At 34.0% G+C, this 21,879-nt stretch overlaps 1 protein-coding gene and 1 non-coding gene across 3 annotated transcripts in view; one reads left to right on the top strand and one right to left on the bottom strand.

The window, feature by feature from the left end:
* Window positions 1–21,879, top strand: part of TMEM135 (transmembrane protein 135) — a 249,740-nt gene that overhangs the window by 98,901 nt on the left and 128,960 nt on the right. The window contains exon 5 of one of the 2 annotated variants that reach the window (XM_068555924.1): window positions 13,865–13,930. The exons of the other annotated variant lie outside the window; for it this stretch is intronic. Coding sequence (XP_068412025.1) covers window positions 13,865–13,930 — 66 coding nt within the window. The remainder of the gene's footprint in view (window positions 1–13,864; window positions 13,931–21,879) is intronic. 2 annotated transcript variants of the gene reach the window in all.
* LOC137772745 (small nucleolar RNA SNORA11) lies at window positions 10,886–11,015 on the bottom strand. Its single transcript, XR_011075549.1, has one exon. It is a non-coding gene; the product is annotated as a small nucleolar RNA SNORA11 (small nucleolar RNA).

Here is a 21,879-nt window from a genome sequence, read left to right as displayed (position 1 = left end):
TACTTTTTAATAATTTGAATATACACACATCCTACACCTCGTCAATCCGTTCTTTAAGTATGTACTAGAGAAAATTTTTTTCTCATGTATAACAGGAGAAACCAACAAGAATAATTTGAGCAGCATGTTCATAATTATAAAAACTCAATTCAACTCAAGGATCCACCGGCAGTTAAATAGATGAGCAAATTGTATAGTATTCATATACTGGAACACTGTGTGGCATGGGAGCTTCAGGTTGGTTCTAAGAAACTTCAGTGAATTATTTCTTCCAAATGCCCATGCAGTTTCCTGTTTGGAAATTAAGTAGCTTTAGGTTTATTTTTCTTAGAGTTCTGGCTTAACACTGAGTGTTTGGGGTTTTCGTATCTTCTCACTTTCTGATTTTATGATTTGTAACCTCTACTTTCCTTTTAAAAAACTTATTAGTGGTATAGCTATAGATGAAAGGAACAGCAAGGTTTGTATTATCAGCACAGTTTATTTTTTGTTATACATGTTCCTTATTCTCTCTGTCACAAAAAATATAAAACTGTTTACATTTTTTCTTTGATAAAAATAAGCCCCAAATTTATAAAATATAAATATTTAGGAAATTATTTTATAATTTTCCAGACATCTAGAACTCAGAGTATTTAAGGATTGATAAATAAATCCAGAGTTTCACTCCGAGATAAAGATTTCATTTTAACAAATTCTGAGGCAAGTTCTTCACTAGGCTTATAGATTTATTTGGATGCAATTAGCTGGATACCCATCTGCAAGTGACTTAAAGTATAAGTACATTTAATTTTAAAATAAATTACAAGGAGTCTCGAGAGTAGCAGTTCCAGGATTCAGTGATGTCATCCAGAACTCAGGCTATTTAAATCCTACTACTCTACGATTTTTGGTTCATTGACCTTTTGCTTTTATGTTTGTCAATAAATTTCATGATAATGATGGTAGTGATGGTGGTAAAGGACATACAGTTTCTATTTCTAATTTTTTCTGGGAAGACTTAGATGAACAGATTGGATGTTAGGACATAACTCTTTAATGTTCTACTGATATTTTGGAAATCATCTGACTGAAATCCTGACATCATGGAAAGGGAATGGGCTTCCATATTTGCAATTCCTCCTTCTGTTTTTGCCCCTTCTCTCCTTACTGTCCTTTTCATGGCCTGTAGAGATTGGACTGCATATCTGGCTATTATAGTCGCTGTTAATGACTCTTAATACTCTAGTATGGAATGAGTAACTGTTAGATGTTTTAAATGAGTTTAAATTCACATTGTCATCTAACTTCACTCATATTTTGGTTTTTTATTAAATTAATTTGGTTGTAAAAGAGGTGCTATTTCTAATTTAGTTTTGTTAAAGAGTTTTTTCTTTTATTTTTTACCTTGGTATATGACCTTTCATTTTCTTTTTAGTTTGTACCTATATACTTTTTAAAACTAGACTTAATTTTCAGAGCAGTTTTAGGTTTATAGAAAAATTGAACAGAGAGTACAGATAGTTCCCACATTCTCCCCTTCCCTTTTCCCCTATTATTAACATCTCATTAGTGTGGCACATTTGTTACAGTTGATGAGCCTATATTGATACATTATTTTTAACTAGAACCCATAGTTTACCCTAGGGTACACTCTTTCTGTTGTACAGTTCTATGGGTTTTGACAAATGCATAACGTCATATATCCATGATTACAGTATCATGTAGAATAGTTTCACTGCCCTGAAAATCCCCTGTGAATTTCCTATTCATTAGTCCCTTGCAACCACTGATCTTTTCACTGTCTTTATAGTTTTGCCTTTTCTAAAATGGAAAAGTTGTTTATTGGGTTTTTAGCTATTATTAGAATGTCATGTGGAGAAATAAAGAAAATTTTACTTCTTCCTTTGTAATCTGGATCCCTTTTATATCTTTTCCTTGTGTTATTGCACTGGCTAGGACTTCCACTATAATATTGAATAGAAATCGAGCTGATATCTTGCTTTATTCCTGATCTTAGGGGGAATGTATTCAATCTTTTCACCCTTAAATATGCTAGCTATAGATTTTTTGTAGATGCCCTTTTTCGTTTGAGATCGTCCCTTTCTGTTCCTAGTTTTTATTATCAGGAATAGATGTTTATATCAGATGTTTTTTCCATATCTCTAGAGATGATCGTGTAGTTTTCTTTTTTAGTTTAGTATGGTGAATTACATTGCTTGATTTTTTTAAAAAAATTAATTAATTAACTTACTTTTTGGCTGCGTTGGGTCTTCGTTGCTGCGCTCAGTCTTTCTCTAGTTGCAGCAAGCAGGGACTACTCTTCGTTGTGGTGTGCAGGCTTCTCATTGCGGTGGCTTCTCTTGTTGTGGAGCATGGGCTCTAGGTGCGCGGGCTTCAGTAGTTGTGGCACGCGGGCTCAGTAGTTGTGGCTCGCGGGCTCTAGAACACAGGCTCAGTAGTTGTGACGCACGGGCTTAGTTGCTCCGTGGCATGTGGGATCTTCCCGGACCAGGGATCGAATCCATGTCCCCTGCATTGGCAGGCAGATGCGTAACCACTGCGCCACCAGGGAAGTCCCAGTTGTATCAATTTTTGACTCATATGCTTTGAATATCTGTTTTTAGATCCATAAACATTTAAGTTTATTATGTCCTCTTGATGAATTGACCTCTTTAATATTATGGAATTGCCTTCTTTATCTCTGATGTCATATGCCTGTATCTAAAAAAATCACTGGCAAGAGGAATGGGATTGACATTACTGATTTAGTTAATAGCCTTGTAAAAGAAGGTAGATTACCTAAACAAAATCAGCATCTTTTTAGAATAGAGGAGGGAATTGAAGGAAGTGGAGGGATGTTGTATAATCATCTAATGATTATTACGTATGCTAATCTTGCCTACTTAAAAATATTTTATATGCTAATGAAATGAAAAAATCAAATTTAGATATAATTCTTTATTCCCCACTCTCAAATTTTAAGTTAAACACTCTCAATTGTTATATTTAATATCACCATTTAATGATTGAGAAAACTCTGAGTGACTCAACTCTTATTTTGTTTTGAAACAGAATTGAAATCTACCTCTAAATCTCAGCATTTGTGGGTTTATTTTTGTTTGTTGTTATCCTTTCTTAGTTTGTTTTGACTCTAAGTCTAAGAAGATAACATTGTGGGGGGGAAAATCCATGCTTTTCTTAAGTTTTATTATGTTCAAAGAGGAAAAGCAGAACATAACATAGTACATTATTTCACCATGTCACATTGGATAGAACATGACAGAACATGTATTTACAAAAGTATACTCTTCTTTAGAGCCGGATGACTGCTATCAATTTGGAAACAAACCATCTGCTTATTGTTTAAATCTCTGGATAACTTAAACCAACTCGCATCTATAAACAGAAGTAACATTCTTTGTAACCTTAAAACCATTGCTAACGTCCATTGTCTCCATATGTAATGCATATTTCCTGTGTAGTGAATGAAAACAGATTATGACATTTGTGATGTCTAAAAAGATCAAGTTGATTTCATTAACATGAAAGGTTAATGAGTTATACATTCAGCATTTGAAATTGTTATAATATAGTTTGGGACATATTTCTTCACACCTTGGTAAAGCACATACCCCCAAACTATCAATAAATAAGTGCTTACTTGACATAGTCCAAATAACTACTTATTCATTAGTTCTTAATTCTTGCATTCATTGAACAATTAAGTGTTTCTGAGGCGTTAGATGCTAGGGGTGTAATGATGAGTAAAATATAGCCTATGGTCTAGTGAGAATTTTAGATGAATAGGTAATTACTCTAATAAGTATTATACTCTAATAAGTATTATAAGTAAAATGCTATAATAAGTATTACTCATAACAAGTATTATAGGTTGTTGAGAGAAAAGAAAGATTCACGGATGACTCAAGTTTCTGCTTGGGCAAAGAGTGGATGGAAAACACAGGTACAAGAACATTCATCTGCAAGTGAAGGTGAGATTGGTGATTTTTGTTTGCCAGTTGCCCAGTTGTATATATAGTACTTACTTTCCGTAATTACCAAGTTAAGTGTATAATAAGGCAGTGGTTCCTAAATGGTGATAATGTAGAATTTTGTGTGGAATGTGGAGTTTTCATAACAATTTACTCTTCCTGGATCCCTAAGTCTTCCTCTGAGTGTGACATACAGACTGTATCTTTCCTAGATTATTCATCTCTTGCATTTATTGTTGGCTTTAGTGTTATTGCTAATTTTCTTCTGCTTTGGTCATCCTCTACCTGTGCCCCCAGTTTATATGAATTTGAGATGAAATCTGTATCTAAAGCATGTATGTATTCTTCCTATGAAATTTGTCATTAGAGTAGTACCCAGGTTTTTCCTAATGGTTGGTGATGATTAAGTTACCAATTAGTTGGGAACTGCTCTGGGGAGAGGGACAGGTGTGCGTTTTTTTTTTTTTAAACAGCTTTATATTTAATGATTATCACCTGTTTTAAGTGTACAGTTTGATGAGTTTTGACAGATGTTTATAGTTATGTGACTACAACCATAATCAAACAGAATTTCTTCCCTAAAAAAGTCTCACTTTTTCCTTTGCAGTCAGTTCCCTCCCCCCATATCTCTCGGGTCCCAAGCAGTCACTGATAAGCTCTCTGTCACTGTAATTTTGGCTTTTCTACAATTCATACAAATGGACATATGTTTTCATTTATCTTTGGTAGATACCTAGGGATAGAATTGCTGGGTCTTATGGTAAGTTTATGTTTAACTTCATAGAAAACTGCCCAGCTGTTTTCCAAAGCGACTGTACCATTTTGTGTTCCCACCAGCAACATATGAGAGTTCTAGTAGCTCCATATTCCCACTATCACTTGCTGTTGTTATTCTTTCTAGTATTTTTAGCCATTTTTGTGCATGTGTAGTAGTATCTATTTGTCGTTTTAATTTGCATTTCCGTAAAAGTTAATGATGTTGAACATCTTTCTGTTGACTTTTTGCCCATTCATGTATATATGTATGTTGTGTGTTTATGAGTGTATATGTACATACACAATATATACACACATATGTGCATGCATACATATTATAAATGAATATACTATATGTATGGGTATACATATCTTTTTTCTTTGGATGAAGGGTCTGTTGACATATTTTGCTCATTTTAATTTGTTTGGTTATATGTCATTTTTGATTTGTAAGAATTATTTATATATTCTGAATGCAAGTGCTTTGTCAGATATATTTTTGCAGATAGTTTCTGTGAGTCTGTGGTTTGCTTTTTCATTTTCTCAGCTGAGTCTTTCAAGAGCAAAAGGCCTTTAATTTTTATTAAAGGCACATTTTTATCAATGTATGGTTATCTGATGCTGTGTAACAAACTACTCAAAGTTTAGTGGCTAAAAATAACAATAGTATTTACTTTGCATGAATCTGCAGTTTGGGAAGGGCTTGCCTGGAATAGCCTATGACTGTTCTCCTTGACATTGGCTGGTACACCTTGAAAGCTAAAGGCTGGAATCATCTGAAGACTCACTCACATGAATGGCACCTTGGCTCGGAGTAGTTGAATAGCTGTGTGTTGGAATAGCTGGGGCATCGCTCTCTCTTTTTACATAGTTTTTCTAGCATGGTGAAAAACTATGTAAAAATTACCTTTTAAAGGTAGTTGGACTTCTTACTTGGTAGCTCAGGACTCCAAAGGCGCATGTCCAGACAAAGTGAGAACACCGGGCAGAAGCCATTTTGCCCATTATGATTTAGCCTTAAAAATCAGCATCATTTCTGCCTCATTACGTTTAAGTTACAATTACCAAGGTAGTTTCAAAGGTCCCAGGTTCAAGGGCAGGGAATATATGACATGGAGGAGAGTCAATGTCACATTTTAAGAAGTACATGTGGGATAGGATATTAAATTAGTGTGGCCATCTTTGGATAGTAACTGCCGTAATGAATTTCTTCTTCAATGTTTTATTCTTTTTTCCCCCCTGTGTATCATATATTTGCCTAAATCAAATTATAAAGTGTTTCTTTCCAGTGTTTTTTTGCATAAGTTTTTTGGTTTGAGCACCAGCATTTAAGTCTGTGTTCCATTTTAAGTTAGTTTTTGTGTATGGAGTGAGGTGTAGGTCCAAGTTCATATATTTCGGTTCAGAAATTCAATTGTTAAAGCTCCATAGGTTGAAAAGACTAGTCTTTTCCCATGTACCTTGATACTTCTGTAGAAAATCAATTGAACATACACTGTGGATCTATTTCTAGGATTATTTCTCTTCAGCCTCTGGAAACTTCTTTGGCATTTCCTTAAAGTATTTCTGCTGGTGACAGATTGTTAGTCTGTTTTACATGAGAATGTCTTTATTTTGCCTTCATTCCTGAAGGATATTTTTGCTGGATATAGAATTCTGGGTTTATAGTTCAAAACCTTAAAAGATATTTTCTCCTCTTGCTTCCATGGTTTCTTATGGTTTCTGATGGCAAATCCATAATCATTTTAATAGTTGTTCCACTATATAACATATACATACATATATATATATATATTTTGGCTGCTTTCAAGATCCTTTCTTTATATTTGGATTTCAGCATTTTTGTTTATGATATGTCTAGGTATGGTTTTCTTTGTGCATATCTTACTTGAGGTTCACTGAGCTTAAATCTGTAAATGTTTGTCTCACCAAATTTCAGAAGTTTTTAGCTATTCTTCATATATCTTCTCTATATCAATATATAGAGAAACATATGTCAATCTGTTTTTCCTCTCTTTCTGGGTTTCTGATAATACAAATGCTAGATCTTTTGCTATTCTCCTTCAAGTCTGTGGGGTTCTGCTCAGTTTCTGTTTTCAATCTTTTTTCCTCTCTCTTCTGTAGACTGGATAATCTTTATTTATTTATCATCAAGTTCACTGATTCTTTTCTCTTTTCTCTTCATTCTGCTGTGGAGCCCCCGTCTACTGAATTTTTTATTTCTGATATTGTATTTTTCAGTTCTAGAAGTTCCACTTTTTAAAGTTTCTGTTTCTCTGCTGAGAACTTCTCTTTCCATCCATTGAAAGTGTGTTTAGGGCTTCCCTGGTGGTGCAGTGGTTGAGAATCTGCCTGCCAATGCAGTGGACACGGGTTCGAGCCCTGGTCTGGGAAGATCCCACATGCCATGGAGCAACTGGGCCCGTGAGCCACAATTACTGAGCCTGCGCGTCTGGAGCCTGTGCTCCGCGACAAGAAAGGCCGCAATGGTGAGAGGCCCTCACACCGCGATGAAGAGTGGCCCCCACTTGCCGCAACTAGAGAAAGCCCTCGCACAGAAACGAAGACCCAACACAGCCAAAAATAAATAAATAAACCCAAAGTTTAAAAAACAAACAAACAAACAAAAACTGAAAAAAGAAAAAAGTAACAGTACTATTGATGGTTATAAATAAATATGGAAAAATAATCAATTAAAAGAAAAAAAAATGAAAGTGTGTTTAACCTTACCTCATGGAACACAGTTATAATAGCTCCTTTACAGGCTCTGTCTGGTAATTTCAACATCTGATTGTCTTTTCTTTGAGATGTGGTAACGATTTTTTGTTCTTTTCAGGTTGAGTAATTTTGGATTGGTCCTTGACATTTTGAATGTCAGGTTGTGAGACTCTGGATCCTGTTAAACTCCTCTGGAGAGTGTTGATCTTTTAAACATTTATTATTATTTATTTATTTATCATTATTTTTTTCTTTAGTAGTAAGCAGTCACCTGTTAGATTCAGACTGCAAGTTCCGTCTCGTCTTCAGTGTGCAGTAGTTCCAATGTCAGTTGCCTTTCCTATGTTGCTTTGCGTCTGTCCTGACTGTGTGCCACTCATGGGCCATGCTGGGACTTGGGTGGTAGTTTTAATTGTAGTTTTGCCCTGAAAGCCTTCGCTTTGCTACTTGGGTCTGTTCCATGCATATGCTGATGAAGGGTGAGCTCTGTATTTGTGCTAGTTCAAACACAGATTTAGTTAAGGGATTTGCTTTTCCAGCTCTTCCTTTCAGGGATTGCCTCTTTATTCTCTGCTTCATTGGGTCTCCTCTTTCTGGTCCTCTGTCCAGAAAGACAGGATTTCTCTCAGAGTTGTAGCTGCCTGCTCTGCTCTCACAGCTGCACACACTCTTCAGGGTCTGCCGTTGGGACAAAGTGAATAGAGAAAAGAGTGAAAAAAATAATGGGCATTCTTCCTTTCTTCTTTGGACTACGGAGGTCCCCTTTCCCTATGCTTTTGCCCAGAAAAACAGAATTTATTTTCCAGTTTTAACTACCTGCACTGGTGCTGCTTCATCTTATAATTGGGGCCTGTCCTTGGGGCAGAGTTAAGAGAAAAAAAAAAAAAAAGACAGAACCCCTCCCCCGAACCAGGGATTAATTCCCTACACATTCTCTGGTTCACTTGGGCCCCTCTTCCCTGTTTTCTGACTAGAAAGAGTTTCTCTCAGAGGTTTTGCTCCCTGTGCTGTAGCTGCTGCAGTGCATGGGTCCTGAAGTTATGAATTGTAATTAATGAGCTGGAACGGGGTGGCTTGTAGGCAGCTGCCTGGAGGAAAGAGAGTGAGAATGGTTTGCGGACCTCACAAAGGTCTTGGTTGCTATGCTAATGCGTTTGTGTATTTTGAAAGAATATGACTAGATTTGTAACATGCAGTGCTTCTTTAGTGAGAAGCAGATAGCTAATGCTCAGTTTTTCTATTTTTTACTTTGTATTTTTATCATCGTAAAGAGGGAAGCAGCTGGTGCTGAAAAGTCTCAGTATTTAAATCTCTTTTCTTCTATGGCCAGGATAAGCAGCTGGGGATTGACTATTGCATATGATTTCTGAAGACTTTTGCTAAATTAATCTTCTTGAAATAATGTAAGTTTTCTTTTTTTCTGGTTGTCTTATCAAGAATTTTAGCATAAATAAATAGCCATATGGCATAATGTGCTAATTGTGGTTGACTGTTTTATATAGTACCTTTTTCATTGCCATCTGATGTAATTTTTAATTGCAATCTGATGACCACTTTTTAAGGTAGAATTGGAATTCTGCATTTCCTTTAAGATATTGATAGTAATAAAATTATCATTTATTGAGCGCTTACGCTTTTCCTTGAGTTCCATACCGTTGTTATCCTTATTCTGTTAATGAGCTCAAAGAAGTAAGTTGCTTGTTTGGATCACACATCTTACAAATGGCAAAGCTAGAATTTGAACTAAACAGTCTGTCTCTAAAACCTGCGTTCTTAATCTTTATGCTATATTGTTATATTTTTTGCAAGGCGCTGGGAATACATAAAAATTAGTATTTCTGAAACATCTTTTCATCTCAGGAAGTCCTAAACTAGACCTTGGATTCAGTATTTTCCATTTATCTAGCTCTTTACAGAGCTTTTCACATACATTAACACCTGCATTGACCACCACAGGAAAACAGGTTGATATTAGCTGTCACCTTTTTACAGAGGAGGTCAGAGCTTAGAGAGTTTAAATGACCTGCCTAAGGTTGCCCAGATAGTAAATAGTGGAAATTAGATAACTAGAATTCTAGTTGCTTGACTAATAGGAAATAAACATATGCTAAATACAACTTCTGTATTTATATCTGTAAACTGCATGTTAAATTAACCCAATGAAGTCTTTCTTTAATATGATGCTTTAAAGTTTTTATAATCATACTGCTTTTCAAGGTAAAGTCTATTAAATATATATTTCTTGTTAATTTTACTTATTTTGTGTTGATTTAATGCATTAAAAAGCATTAAACTGTAATAACATGAGTCTCTATTGACTTTTGATTATTTTCACTTTGGGAGCTACTCAATGTAGTATTGCTTGTATTATAACATTTTATGTTGTTCCAGAATTCTGTTTTAAATCTGTTTTATCTTTTAGTGTACAAAAATTGTTACTTTTCTTTTTATTGTTACCAAACAGTATATGTGCATGATGGAACATTAGAAAATAAAGAAAACCACTCAGAGATTAGTACTGTTATCAATTCATTGTATATCCTTCCGGCTCTTTTTTGATTTGCACACAAAAACACAAGGATCCAGTCCGGAACTTTGCATTTCTTACATCTAGATTTCGTGTCTCCTAAGTCACTTTTATCTAACACTCTACTTAAAAGCAGTCTCTCTTGATAACCTGTTTTTAACTGAGGACCTACATATGGTTTTTTCCCTGCCACTGACAGAAGATGTTTAATGAACGTTTTTAGTATTAATCGTTTTAGTTGTTATCAAAACTCAAGGAGAGGGAAATTTCAATGAAGAATTTGCTGGTGGTAAATTTAAAAATGCTGAGAATTAGCCCTGTATCTCATTGTTTTGGACACTTGTTAGTCGTTGTTTGGGTAACAAGTAAATTAAAAGCTATCTCTTTAGTAGAGGTCAAAAGAATGTTGTTCACTCCAGTGCTTTCCTATAGAATCAAAGGAAGCTGAGCTGAACTGACAGAGTGCTGTTAGAATGAGACATCCTTAAACATGTTGCTGGGAAGAGCTCATGAAATAAATCAATTTAGTTGGAAACAAAAGATTGAATTTGGTATTCTTTTCCTACTGGAGAAAGTGCAGAAGAAGAATTAGATCTTCAAACTGCCTCAGGTTTTTGAGACACAAAAGAGTAAGTAGTTTGATGTGGTTTAGAGGAGAAGCTGTGTATTTCATCCCAAGTGCTTGTTGCCTCTGCCTTTCTTCCCCTTTTGGTCCTCAAATATATACAGTAACTAACCTGACCTAGCTGAGGACTCTTATTAATCACATCACTAGATTAAATAAAGTTTAAAAAGAAACAGGAAGATGGAAGATGTAATTTAATGTACCTATCATTAAGAATAGAAAAAAATGCGGGGTATCAGTGGTGAGAAATTCTTTTCCTTTTTTTTTTTTTTTTTTTTTTTTTTTACATGTTGGGTATATGTTCATAGGAAGGCCACAAGTTTTGTGCCCCTTGTCACAATGAACCCTGATTCCTGTCGGGTGTGTTGTAAACAGACGAGCCATTTCTTCAGACCCCCTGCTCTGAGCACACCCCCTCTTTTCCTTTATTAAAGATTTCTGTAAATAATTCTTTCAACATCTAAATTCTTTCAAAATCTAGTTGTATATGCTTTAGTTAAATTCTGTCATAGCAAAGTCATTCATTTACCGCTTGTTTTTTGTTTGCATATATGAATAACCTTTCTTCCTCCCCATTAGTGGCCTATTTTAACCCTCTGTGAATTATGCATTGGAATCATATTCATGTTGTGCTGCAATCACAAATTTAGCAGTGTTTATCCTAAACGTTTTTTCATTTTCTAACAGCACGTAGATATCAAACACCAACCCCACGCCCCTCCTTTTTCTAATCCTGTCTCCTAATTCAGAGAGGGAAAGAGAGAGGGAAGGAAAGCATTTACCTATATCTGGACCATCTCCCGTGTAACATAGCTAACAGATTGCTCTGTGTGCTCTTAACCGTCTTCTACAGGAATGCCCTTCGGTCAGGATCCATTGTCCTTCCTGTGTCTGTAACTTCTTCCATCTTACTGACTACTTCTACTAAGCCAGTAAAAACTTGTCTAAATCTTTTATCCTCAAAATATCCTGTTGTCAATTTTCTCTCAACTCTGCTCTTTCTGGCAACAACTCAGTCTCATTCCTCACTTTTATTGTGAAACTTTTTGAAAGAGTTGACTCAACACTGTTTGACTTTATATCCTCTTACTCAGTCCTCAACTATGTTCTTACATACACCACTCTATTAAAATTGTAAACTATTTGACCTCTTTGCAAAACTGGATACTAGGGATTACTTATTCCTTTAAAAGTTAAAAAAAAACTTTTGATCAGGGATTTACAAGTAGTTTAAACCGTCAAATAGTATGCTGCAAACTAGTAGAAAAAGAGTAATACTCTTATTTACTTGTTCCACTGCCTGAGTCCCACAACCCAGAGGCAGCTGCTTGTAACTTTTTCTTTACTTCTTCTGTTATTTGCTTCCTTATAACTAAATTAATATGTTTACACTGCTATTTATGTTACACTGGTCACACTGATTTTGTACACGTATATCAGTTTCCTTACAGTTTCCTCTAGTTTCTTATCCCTTCTTCACTCTGCATTTCTTTAGATGCATTCACTTTTTACATTTAAATTCTCTCTTTTTTTGTTGTTCATATACTAATTCTTAAAAATTTGTTTAGTAGAGCATGCTTTGAATTATATTTTCAATTAATAAAGGTTGGAAATGCATTCCTCTTATACCAGATTGAAAAATAAAAGACATATTGAACAGAGGAACTTGCATCTTCTCTTTTCTCAATCAGGCTCTCATGTAATCTTTTTCTTTCAGCCTCATGTGCCATCTTACTTGTCTCTGAACGTACCAAACATGATCCTACCTACTGGTCTTTGTACTTACTGCCCATTCTGACTGGAATACTCCTGTTATGGACTGAATATTTGTGTTCCCCAAAATTCATGTCAAAACCCTCTCCTCCCAGTGTTATGGTATTAGGAGGTGGGGCCTTTGGGAGGTAATTAGGATTAGATGAGGAGCCCTTATGAATGGGATTAGTTCCCTTGTAAGAGTGCAGAGAGAGCTTGCTTCTCTTTGTTCTCTGCCATGTCAGGATGCAAACAAGATAGTCATGTAAAATCATCTATAGTAACCAGGAAGCAGGTCCTCATCAGACACCAAATCATGAATGGAAAACAATGTGTTTTCTTCTAAGAGTTTTATAGTTTTAACTCTTACATTTAGTCTTTGATCTCTTTTGAGTTAATTTTTGTGTATGGTATAAGGTAAGGGTTCAGCTTCATACTTTTGCAGGTATTTTCCCAGCATCATTTGTTAAGAAGACTGTCCTTTCTCCACAGAATGGTCCCAGTACCTTTATAGAATATCATTAGACCGTATACAAGGGTTTATTTCAGGCTCTCTCCTATTTCATTGGCCTATACGTCTGTCTTTATGACATATCTTTATGATTACTGTAGCTTTAAAGTAAGTTTTGAAATCAGAAGGTGTGAGTCCTCCAACCTTGTTCCTCTTTTTCAAATTATTTTGGCTATTTGGGGTCTTTTGGGTTCCATATGAATTTTAGGATGGATTTTTGTATTTCTGTAAAGAAGTCATTGGGATTTTAGTGGGAATAGCATTGACTCTATAGATCATTTTGGATAGTATTGACATCTTAACAATATTACGTCTTCCAATTCATAAACACAGGATGTCTTTCCATTTATTTATATGTTTTTAGATCTCTTTCAGCAGTGTTTTATAGTTTTCAATGAACAAGTCTTTTGCTTCTCTGGTTAAATTTATTCCTATGCCTTTAATTTTAACTTTTTTTCTTTTTTTTTGGTGCTATTATAAACAAAATTCTTAGGTTCCTTTTAGGATTGTTCATTGTTAGTGTATAGAAAGTATTAAGTCTTTTCAGGTATTATTTAATATATGACATCACTGAATTACTTCATCTTCTGTCAGTATTTCAGTACCAGTCAAGTGATTTGGACTGAAATCAGATGGAAACTAAAAGTCAGAATAAATGATAATTTCTGAATTGAATTCAAGTACTAAATTTTTATTTAATCTTTGTTAACCAAACTAAGTTTTAAACTTATTTAAGTGTGCTAATTTGAAACTATAGGCATTTAGTGATAATAGCAGATCAAAATAACTTTTGAAATATTTCAGTTTGGGCTCTTTATTGCATTAAAATATTCTGAAAATGATATTTCTAGAGTATAATGTAGAGCTTATGGTGCCTTATTGATGCTTCTCTAGAAGTTCCTAAAAAACGTAAGGGGTTGAATGTTTTGCATTTTGGGGTTGGGATGTACAGTTGAATACAGATTACAGATGATATATTTTTGCTTTTTTTACATTCACAGGCCACAGAAACACTATTTAGAATGGGTGTAGCAAGAGGAGCCATCACAACGTTAAGAAATGGAGAAGTAAGATGAGAATTTTGATACAATTATTAATTCTTAATTCATAGTATACTTTTTTAACAAATTGAGAATACCTGATGTGCAAAGTATTGAGTAAATCTCATCTACAAATCTATTTCAGTTAAGTCATGTTAGAACCAGATCTTGGGTTGAATATAAATTTCTGAGCCTTTTAATCTTTGGTTACCAATTGTTTTCACTCTTAAAAGAAAATGACATTTAATAATAACTTCTGCAAATATATATATATTTATTGAACATAATCCCATACTTCTTTCTTTCTTCCTATTTTATGTTCTACAGATGTGATACTTCTTTCCTAGCATAAAATAATTTGAAATGTTGATATTTATCACAGAAGGAAGGGCGAAGGGAGGGAGAGAAATGGAATTTAGTCTGTTCTTTCTTATAGCTGAGGCTCAATTGTGATAGAGTCTAAGTTTAGACTTTTCTAAATACTCCTACCAATTCTTAAAAAAAAGAAAAATCTACTACCTGAAATAAATTTTCATTACCAAATTATTACTGGCCTAATTACCCACTCTGTCTGCTTTTTCTTTATTCACTCCCTTACTAAGATATCCTTAGGTTGAGGTTGAATATAATGTCACATTGCCATGTTCCCTTTTCTATCCTACTAGCAAATATTTATGGATAAAAATACAGTGCTTTTTATTCTGGAATCAAGTTCTGTGTTATTTAATGTAATATATATATAATTCAATACCCTAAACACTTGAAACTGTATTATTGTGTGATTATAAAATTTATCAGTCGATATATCTGCTTGTTAGGTGAAAATGCACAGTCATTTGGAAATTATATGTCTTTAAATGTTTAATTGTACATATATTGGCAAATTACTTTGGTATTAATTTGTAATATATATTTTGTCTATGAAAAATACTTAATTCATCTCTTTGTATTCTCAACAAACTACAGTATGTGGTGCCATTTTGAGAGAAGAAAACATTCCCATTAATAAAGTCAGACATATTTATTTGCCTAAAATGTGTCAAAATGAATTCTAGATTTTAGTTATTGCTATGAAATTTTTCATGGAGGTGGTCAGTGAACTTTTGAACTTTATCTTCTTTTATAAAAAGTTTGGGGAAATAAATGTATGCAAGACAGTTTTGCAAGTAATCTGAGCATATCAACACATATTGCATATGTACATATTTTACTTAATGGAGAGGAAGTAGTTAAAGCAGCTGGCTTTTGATCCATTTCTCCCCCAGTTACTGGGGATTGCAACAGGTAACTAACCTGTTTAACAGGTATTAATGTAGGACAAAGTTTATAAGCACTTTCTTGTACATTTTTTCCTTGTGTTTTCAGATCTCTGAAAATGGAATATGTCTTCTAATCAGTGGCTCCTCATAGTCACCATTTACTATTTTTCACATTTTAACACCTCTAAAATTAAGTCTGTGATATTTTAGAGTTGATAAAATATGATGATATTTTGTAGATTAAAAAAATACAGAGTGATACATAGTGAAGTATTCAGTAAATGGTAGCTAGGATAGGCCACAAATTAGTTTTAATTATTTGACTTTTAGGAAATAGAGAATTAAGACAAAACAAAACAAAGAAACTATTGAATATGTGTATGTGCAAGTGGCATAGATTTTTTGGAGATGGTAGGCTAAGTGGTATGGGAATAGATGATGTAATATGGTTCCCACCTTTAGAGGAGCTTACTCTCTGGTGGAGGAAACAGTGGCATCAACACGTGGGAGAAAAACCTGAGAGAGAGTTAAGGTTGAGTCTGGAAGTAAGTAACTAGAGTCGAGCTTCCACTTGGAACGTGCTAAATTTTAGTGTCCGGCCAATAATAAAGAATTACTTTAGAAGTAGGAGATAAACGCAAGGGTTAACAATTTAATGGACTACTTAAAACAGAAGCTGAAATCACCATATTTGTAATATTAGAAAACTTGTGATATGCTAAGGGAGGAGAGTGGTAAGGAGTTTACTTGTCCTAGGGTATTTGAAAAATTGTTTTAGCTCATTACTGCGAAAATATCCGTTAAGCAGGGATTAATAAGTAACCCCATGACAGTGATATTAGGTAGGAGGAAGAAAGACTGGTATATCCAAATTACAAAGATAGCAGTCTTTGAGTAAATTTGTGATCTGGATGCTTGATGATGCTGAACTTTGCTTGTCTGTTGTCTTCCCTTACTTGTGTTCCTGCTTTAAGCCTATATTTTGTCTACCTATTGGACATTTCTGCTTGCATATTTTAAGAAATGTTGAGATCAGAAAACATGGTTCCTTCCTCTGAAAGGAAAAACGTAGTTTTTGAAGGAGTTTGAAATTTATTTTATAAGTTATAATGAATCATTGGAGGATTTAAGCAAAGGAGTGATACACTATCTTTTAAAATCTTCATCATAACTCTGCAAGAGAGAAATTATTATGCCCATTTTATAGATAAACTGAGTCTCAGAGAAGTTAAACATTTTGCCTGTGATCAAACAGGTAGGAGATGAAAGACTTGGGATATGAGCCCCAGTCTGACTCCAAAGCCCATTCATTCCACTATACAATATAATCTCACTCAGTGTAATTCACTTACTTAGACTAGAGTTTTCTAATCATTCAATTGTCCTGTAGTTGGACAGTTGAAAAATAGCAAAAGCATAGTAGCTAAGACCTCTGAGATTATGTAATCAGCCATGTTTTTTAATGCATTCTGATTATCACTGTTATCTTTTCATATGTGTAGAGGTATATGGCTTAAAATGAATAGAAAAAAATATTGACCCTTCACAATTCTGTTTTGTCACTGAATGCCTAACCATGTTGATGTATTCTTTGTACAGTCCTATATATAGGGTAGCTGGATTTTTAAATTTTGATTAAATTACATAAGCTAAAAAGCAGGTAATTTTGGGGGGGTAGAATTTTTTTAAATTAAAAATTAAAATTTTTTTATTTTTTAACTTTTTATTTTACATTGGAGTATAGTTGATTAACGATGTTGTGTTAGTTTCAGGTGTACAGCAAAGTGATTCAGTTATACATGTACATGTATCTGTTCTTTTTCAAATTCTTTTCCCATTTAGGTTGTTAACGTAATATTGGGCAGAGTTAATGTGTTTCCTTATTTGGGAAAGCTAACTTGTAAAATTATCACTATCAAAAATAGTTATTGAATGTGCTTGGCTCAAAAATTGTACTTTTAAAATATTTTCAAGAAAGGTACGATCCTGTTTTCAGCCTTCCAGGTACTTATGTATAGGGTGAAACAAGTTGTTTGTTAAAAAGATAAAGTTGCTCTCTTAAACTTATGTATTGGAAAAATTATGTAATGTTATTTTATATAACTTGAAACCTGAGTAATCCAGAAATTAGTGTTTTTTCATTAGAGTCTTCTTAATTCAGAGTTTTAAAAGAGAACAAAGTTAAGCAGTTCTTTACCATAGGAAGGGGATTTCAAACTCTAGGTCTTAATTAAAGCCTTTACCGTCTGTGTATCAGCTGCCAGTATATATCCAGTGAATCACTGAGAGTATGTAATGAAGAAGCTAAATGATTTCTTGTAGCCAGTGAGTTGATTCATCTATTATAGCTTTATTAATTTTAAAAACTTCTGTGAATTTTCTAAAGTACAAGCATATCTATCTTTGTTTTTTTCAGAATGTTTAATGTTTCATATCTGTGTCTTTATGTCGGAGCGATTCATGAATAGAAGAAAAAATAATCTTTGCCTGTTTGTTCAGTCACCACAAGTATTTATTGAGCACCTTCTATGTTCCTGACATTGTTTTAGGTGCCTGCAATCTATCAGTAAACAAAACAGACCAGTATCCTTGTCTTTGGGGAGCTAATATTCTAGTCCACTGATAGCTTATGTTCTAATTATGGAAGAAAATAAAAACATACAAAGCAACTAGGAAGTAATTATAATTACAAAGCTTCAAAAGAAGGTATAAGCAAGTATATGATTTAAAAGTATAAGCAATTTAGATAATGAAGGACAAAACAATAATTAGAATAGGGTAAGTTAGTTCAGAAGATTTCTTAGAAGGCACATCTTCAACTGGGCCTTGGAGAAATTTATGAGCATCATTGAAGAAGAGGTCAAAGGGCATTGCCAATTAGGAGAAACAATATAAAAAGGGACATAGTTGAGAGCTGGGAAGATGTCTTGATGTAGAATCAAAAAGGAAGGGGGAGGAGGTTGTGGTGTTGAAAGGGGGTAACATTTGTTGAGTGCCTTTTCCAGGCACTTTATAATTATTCAGCTCCTTTATACATCAAAACAGCTTTCCAGTTTAGATCCTTTTTTCACCATTTTTTCCAAAGGAGATAAGTTTTTTTTTTTTTTAATCACATTTCCCTGAGAATTTGCTATATGAATGCTATGATACTGTTTAATCTTGTGGCATAATCAAGAATGAATACCATTTCTTCTTCCCAAGTGGAGAAGGCAGCCTTGTGTGATGTAAAGAGCACTAGTCTGCCTGCCAGTAGACCTGGTTCTCTTCCTGGCATTAATAGCTATGTGATCTTGGACAATTTACTTACCATCTCACGATTTCAAATTCATACTCTGGAAAATGAGTTGATTAAATGATCTTTAAGGGCCTATTCAGCTTTAACATTTTCTGCTTCTAGGCAGCTTTTTATAGCCTTTCTTTTTTGTGGTTCTCAGCCTTGACTGTGCATGAGAATTGCCCATGGAGCTCTGTAAACTATAGGTGCGTGGGCTCCATCCCCAAAGACTTTGTCCATTAGGTCTAGCCTAGGGCTCCAGTATCTGTATTTATTAAAGCATCTACTGATTTTAATGCTTACCCACTATTGTAAATTACTGTTTTAGAGAAGTATTTTTCAATCTTATGTCTTCTGTGAACTCAGGGAATGTACAATTTGAGTTAGACAAAACAGATAAAGAAATAACAAAGAAATCTGAGGTGTATTTAAAGATTTTTATATATAAAGTAGAACACAGTAGCATAGTTTGTTGATGTTTTGGAAAGATGGATGTGGGATTAGACACAGTATTTACTTTTGTTTTATGTTACTGCATGGTATTAGGTATTCTGTGTGTTTTATTAGAATGGAAACCTTTTTTTGCCTTTCTGGAGCATGCTTTTTAAATAAGTCATAAAGAATATTTCATTTTTGTGATTGCTGCAGTGAGGCCCTCAGTTTAAGATAAGTATAATCATACATATCTTTGTAGATTTATATATATATGTATATATATATAAATACTAGGGCTATATTATCCCCAAATCATGAAGTTCATAATACAATGATATAATTTTTAACAACTTTTTTCATGAATTAAGGAATACTTGAAGAGTCTATGAAATTTACATATATAATATTTACTCTTAGTCACAAAGTTAATTGACTATTAAGATATTAGATATATCTCTAACACTGTTGAAATTATGTTAAAAATTATATTCAGTTTAATATGATACTTAAACCAAGTATTTTCTTTTTTTGAACACAAATTCTTTATATAAGGAAACCTAGAAGTAAACTTTTATTTATATTTTTAAAATTGTATCTGTTTTTTTCTCAATTAAATTTTTTATACTATTTCTCTTTTAATATCACCTGAGGAAATATATGTCTTTAATAAGCAAAGTATTAGTATTTCTTATAGTGAAGTCTCTGAGGCCTAGTGCCTAGTACTATGCCAGTTACTAGTGGCTTGTAAAATCTAATCAAATGAGCAGATACTTATTAAGAGCATCTTAAAGGCAGATGTGACACATGGCACTGTTATCAGATCTAGTGTCCCTTCCCCACTCTTTCTTCCCTAAATATTAATTGAGTGCCAGGCACTATGCTAAGTGCCGGGTTTTAACTGTAAATAAGACTTAATACAGTTTAAGCTCTCAGGAGTGGCTGAGTCCATAAACCTGCCACTTAGGACCTTGCCACACAGCGTCGGCTTCTTTAAATAGGAATAAAAGCATCCACTTCATACATTACTCTGTGAGAAATAAATTTATAAAGCAGCTAGCATAATAACACAAAATAAGCCTGTTAGGATTTAGCCTGTATTAAATGATAGCTATTTGTTATTTAATTAAATATGATGAAGTATTTTCTATATTGGAGTGAGTATATGGGCATCTCTGGATTGTGGTTATTTATAGCAGAGTGTGAACTAACAGTTGGTAATGAAAGACAGATATTTTGGGTCCATAGCTATGCTAATAGCAATGTTACTGGTACTTTTAAATTATCATTTCCTTCCTATGGGACTCAAGATATTTGGGTCAGCATATATTACCAGTGCCCTCTGCTGTCTAGTGCCAGTAGCTCAGTAATACACCGTATATGTTTAGTTACAGACTTTAAGTGCACTACTCAATCAAATTCTGTTGGTCATAGTTTTGTTTCTATGCGTAGAATAAATATAGCAAGGGGAAGTGCAATGGTAGAAAAACTGACATACGCAAATAGACATAAGAATCCTATTAAAAAAACAGAGTAAAGTCATTATGTAGTGAAAACTTAGATAATTCCAAGATAATTCCAAGTCTTAGTTGGGCAAAAGTCCCACTGAGAATGACTAGACACTGACCTCCCAGAAATGCAGACCAAGGCTCAGTTGATCCTGTCAAGAAAAATTGGATTATCTCTTCTGTGATAAGACCTCTGATTTATGTATTGTATTTTATCAGGAAGAAAATATTAAGATACTTTACACATGTCTATTGCCATTGAAATATACTCTTTGTTAACTTGACTAGTTTCCTCTCATATCCCCATATCACTAAGGGAAAAAAAAAAAAAAAAAAAAGAATTCTGACCACTTTACAGTGTTCCCAAATAATGTTTGCAAGTTTATTGTTTTTTTCTTCTAGGAGTGATTTCCTCATTCTAAACATGTTGATAAACCATACCAATACAGTTGGACCTCAGTATCCATGGTTTCCCCATCCGCATATATGTAGGGCTGACTATACTAGGGCCATTTTATTTAAGGAACTTGAGCATCTGCGGATTTTGGTAGCCGTGGTGGTTCTGGAACCAATCACCTGAGAATATTGACAGATGACTGTAATCTATTAGAATTTAGCCTAGAAAAGTTATTATGATGTTTTTCCTTTCAAGAAGCAAGTAGAATATAGCTTTAAAAAAACAAAAAACAAAAAAGCACATATGGGGAAAATGGATAACATCCTGAGAAGGAGAAACGAAATAATTATGGAAAAGGATCTAGATAAAGGTTAAGGCCTAGGGAGTATTTATAATAAGCAAGGTATATACAAAGAAGTCCCAAACCTATCTCTGATGAGGTGGGAAGAAATGAGTTTTGACTGCAGGACAGAAGGTTTGAGATAACTGGAGCCACTGGTCATGATTTCAAGGTGGCGAAACATTAAGAGACTTCAAAGAGGTTGTAGGTCTGCTATCTTGCTCATTTTTAAAAAGTTGTATTTCTTATTAGCCATCAATCTGGATGGTATAGATACTGCCAGAGGCAGAAGACTGGTCTAAGTAACATCTTCATATATTTTTTTCAGTTTTCCAATTCCATGAAACAAAACAACATGTTATATTTTGGCAGGTGCTTAGAAAATTTAGAATCCATGCCAGTGGCATTGTAAAACATTGAGCTTCAGAATTTATATTTTATTCTTCCTGGAATATTTTGTCTTTGTTACTAAATCTACTTTAAATGGCTCATCATGTTATGTGCTGTGGCATTATTTCATATTCTTGGTGAACAGTTTATTTGGAAAATTCTGGTGCAAAGAAGGCCAAGGGCCAAAGTGAGGTTTTAAAAACATCAGATCACAGTGTTTAAGCTTGGTGGCCTTGTCTATACCAATTCTGTATGTGCCTTTCTATACTGAGATAATTATCTTTCAAAATGCCCTTACTTTCTTCATAATAATAACTCTGCTTTTGATTTAAATACAAAAATAAATGTGCCATAATTTTGTCCTTAAACAAAACAA

Source organism: Eschrichtius robustus, chromosome 11 (genome assembly GCF_028021215.1).
Source record: "Eschrichtius robustus isolate mEscRob2 chromosome 11, mEscRob2.pri, whole genome shotgun sequence".
NCBI classification, from domain to species: Eukaryota; Metazoa; Chordata; class Mammalia; order Artiodactyla; family Eschrichtiidae; genus Eschrichtius; species Eschrichtius robustus.
This window is presented reverse-complemented; position numbering and strand designations above follow the sequence as displayed.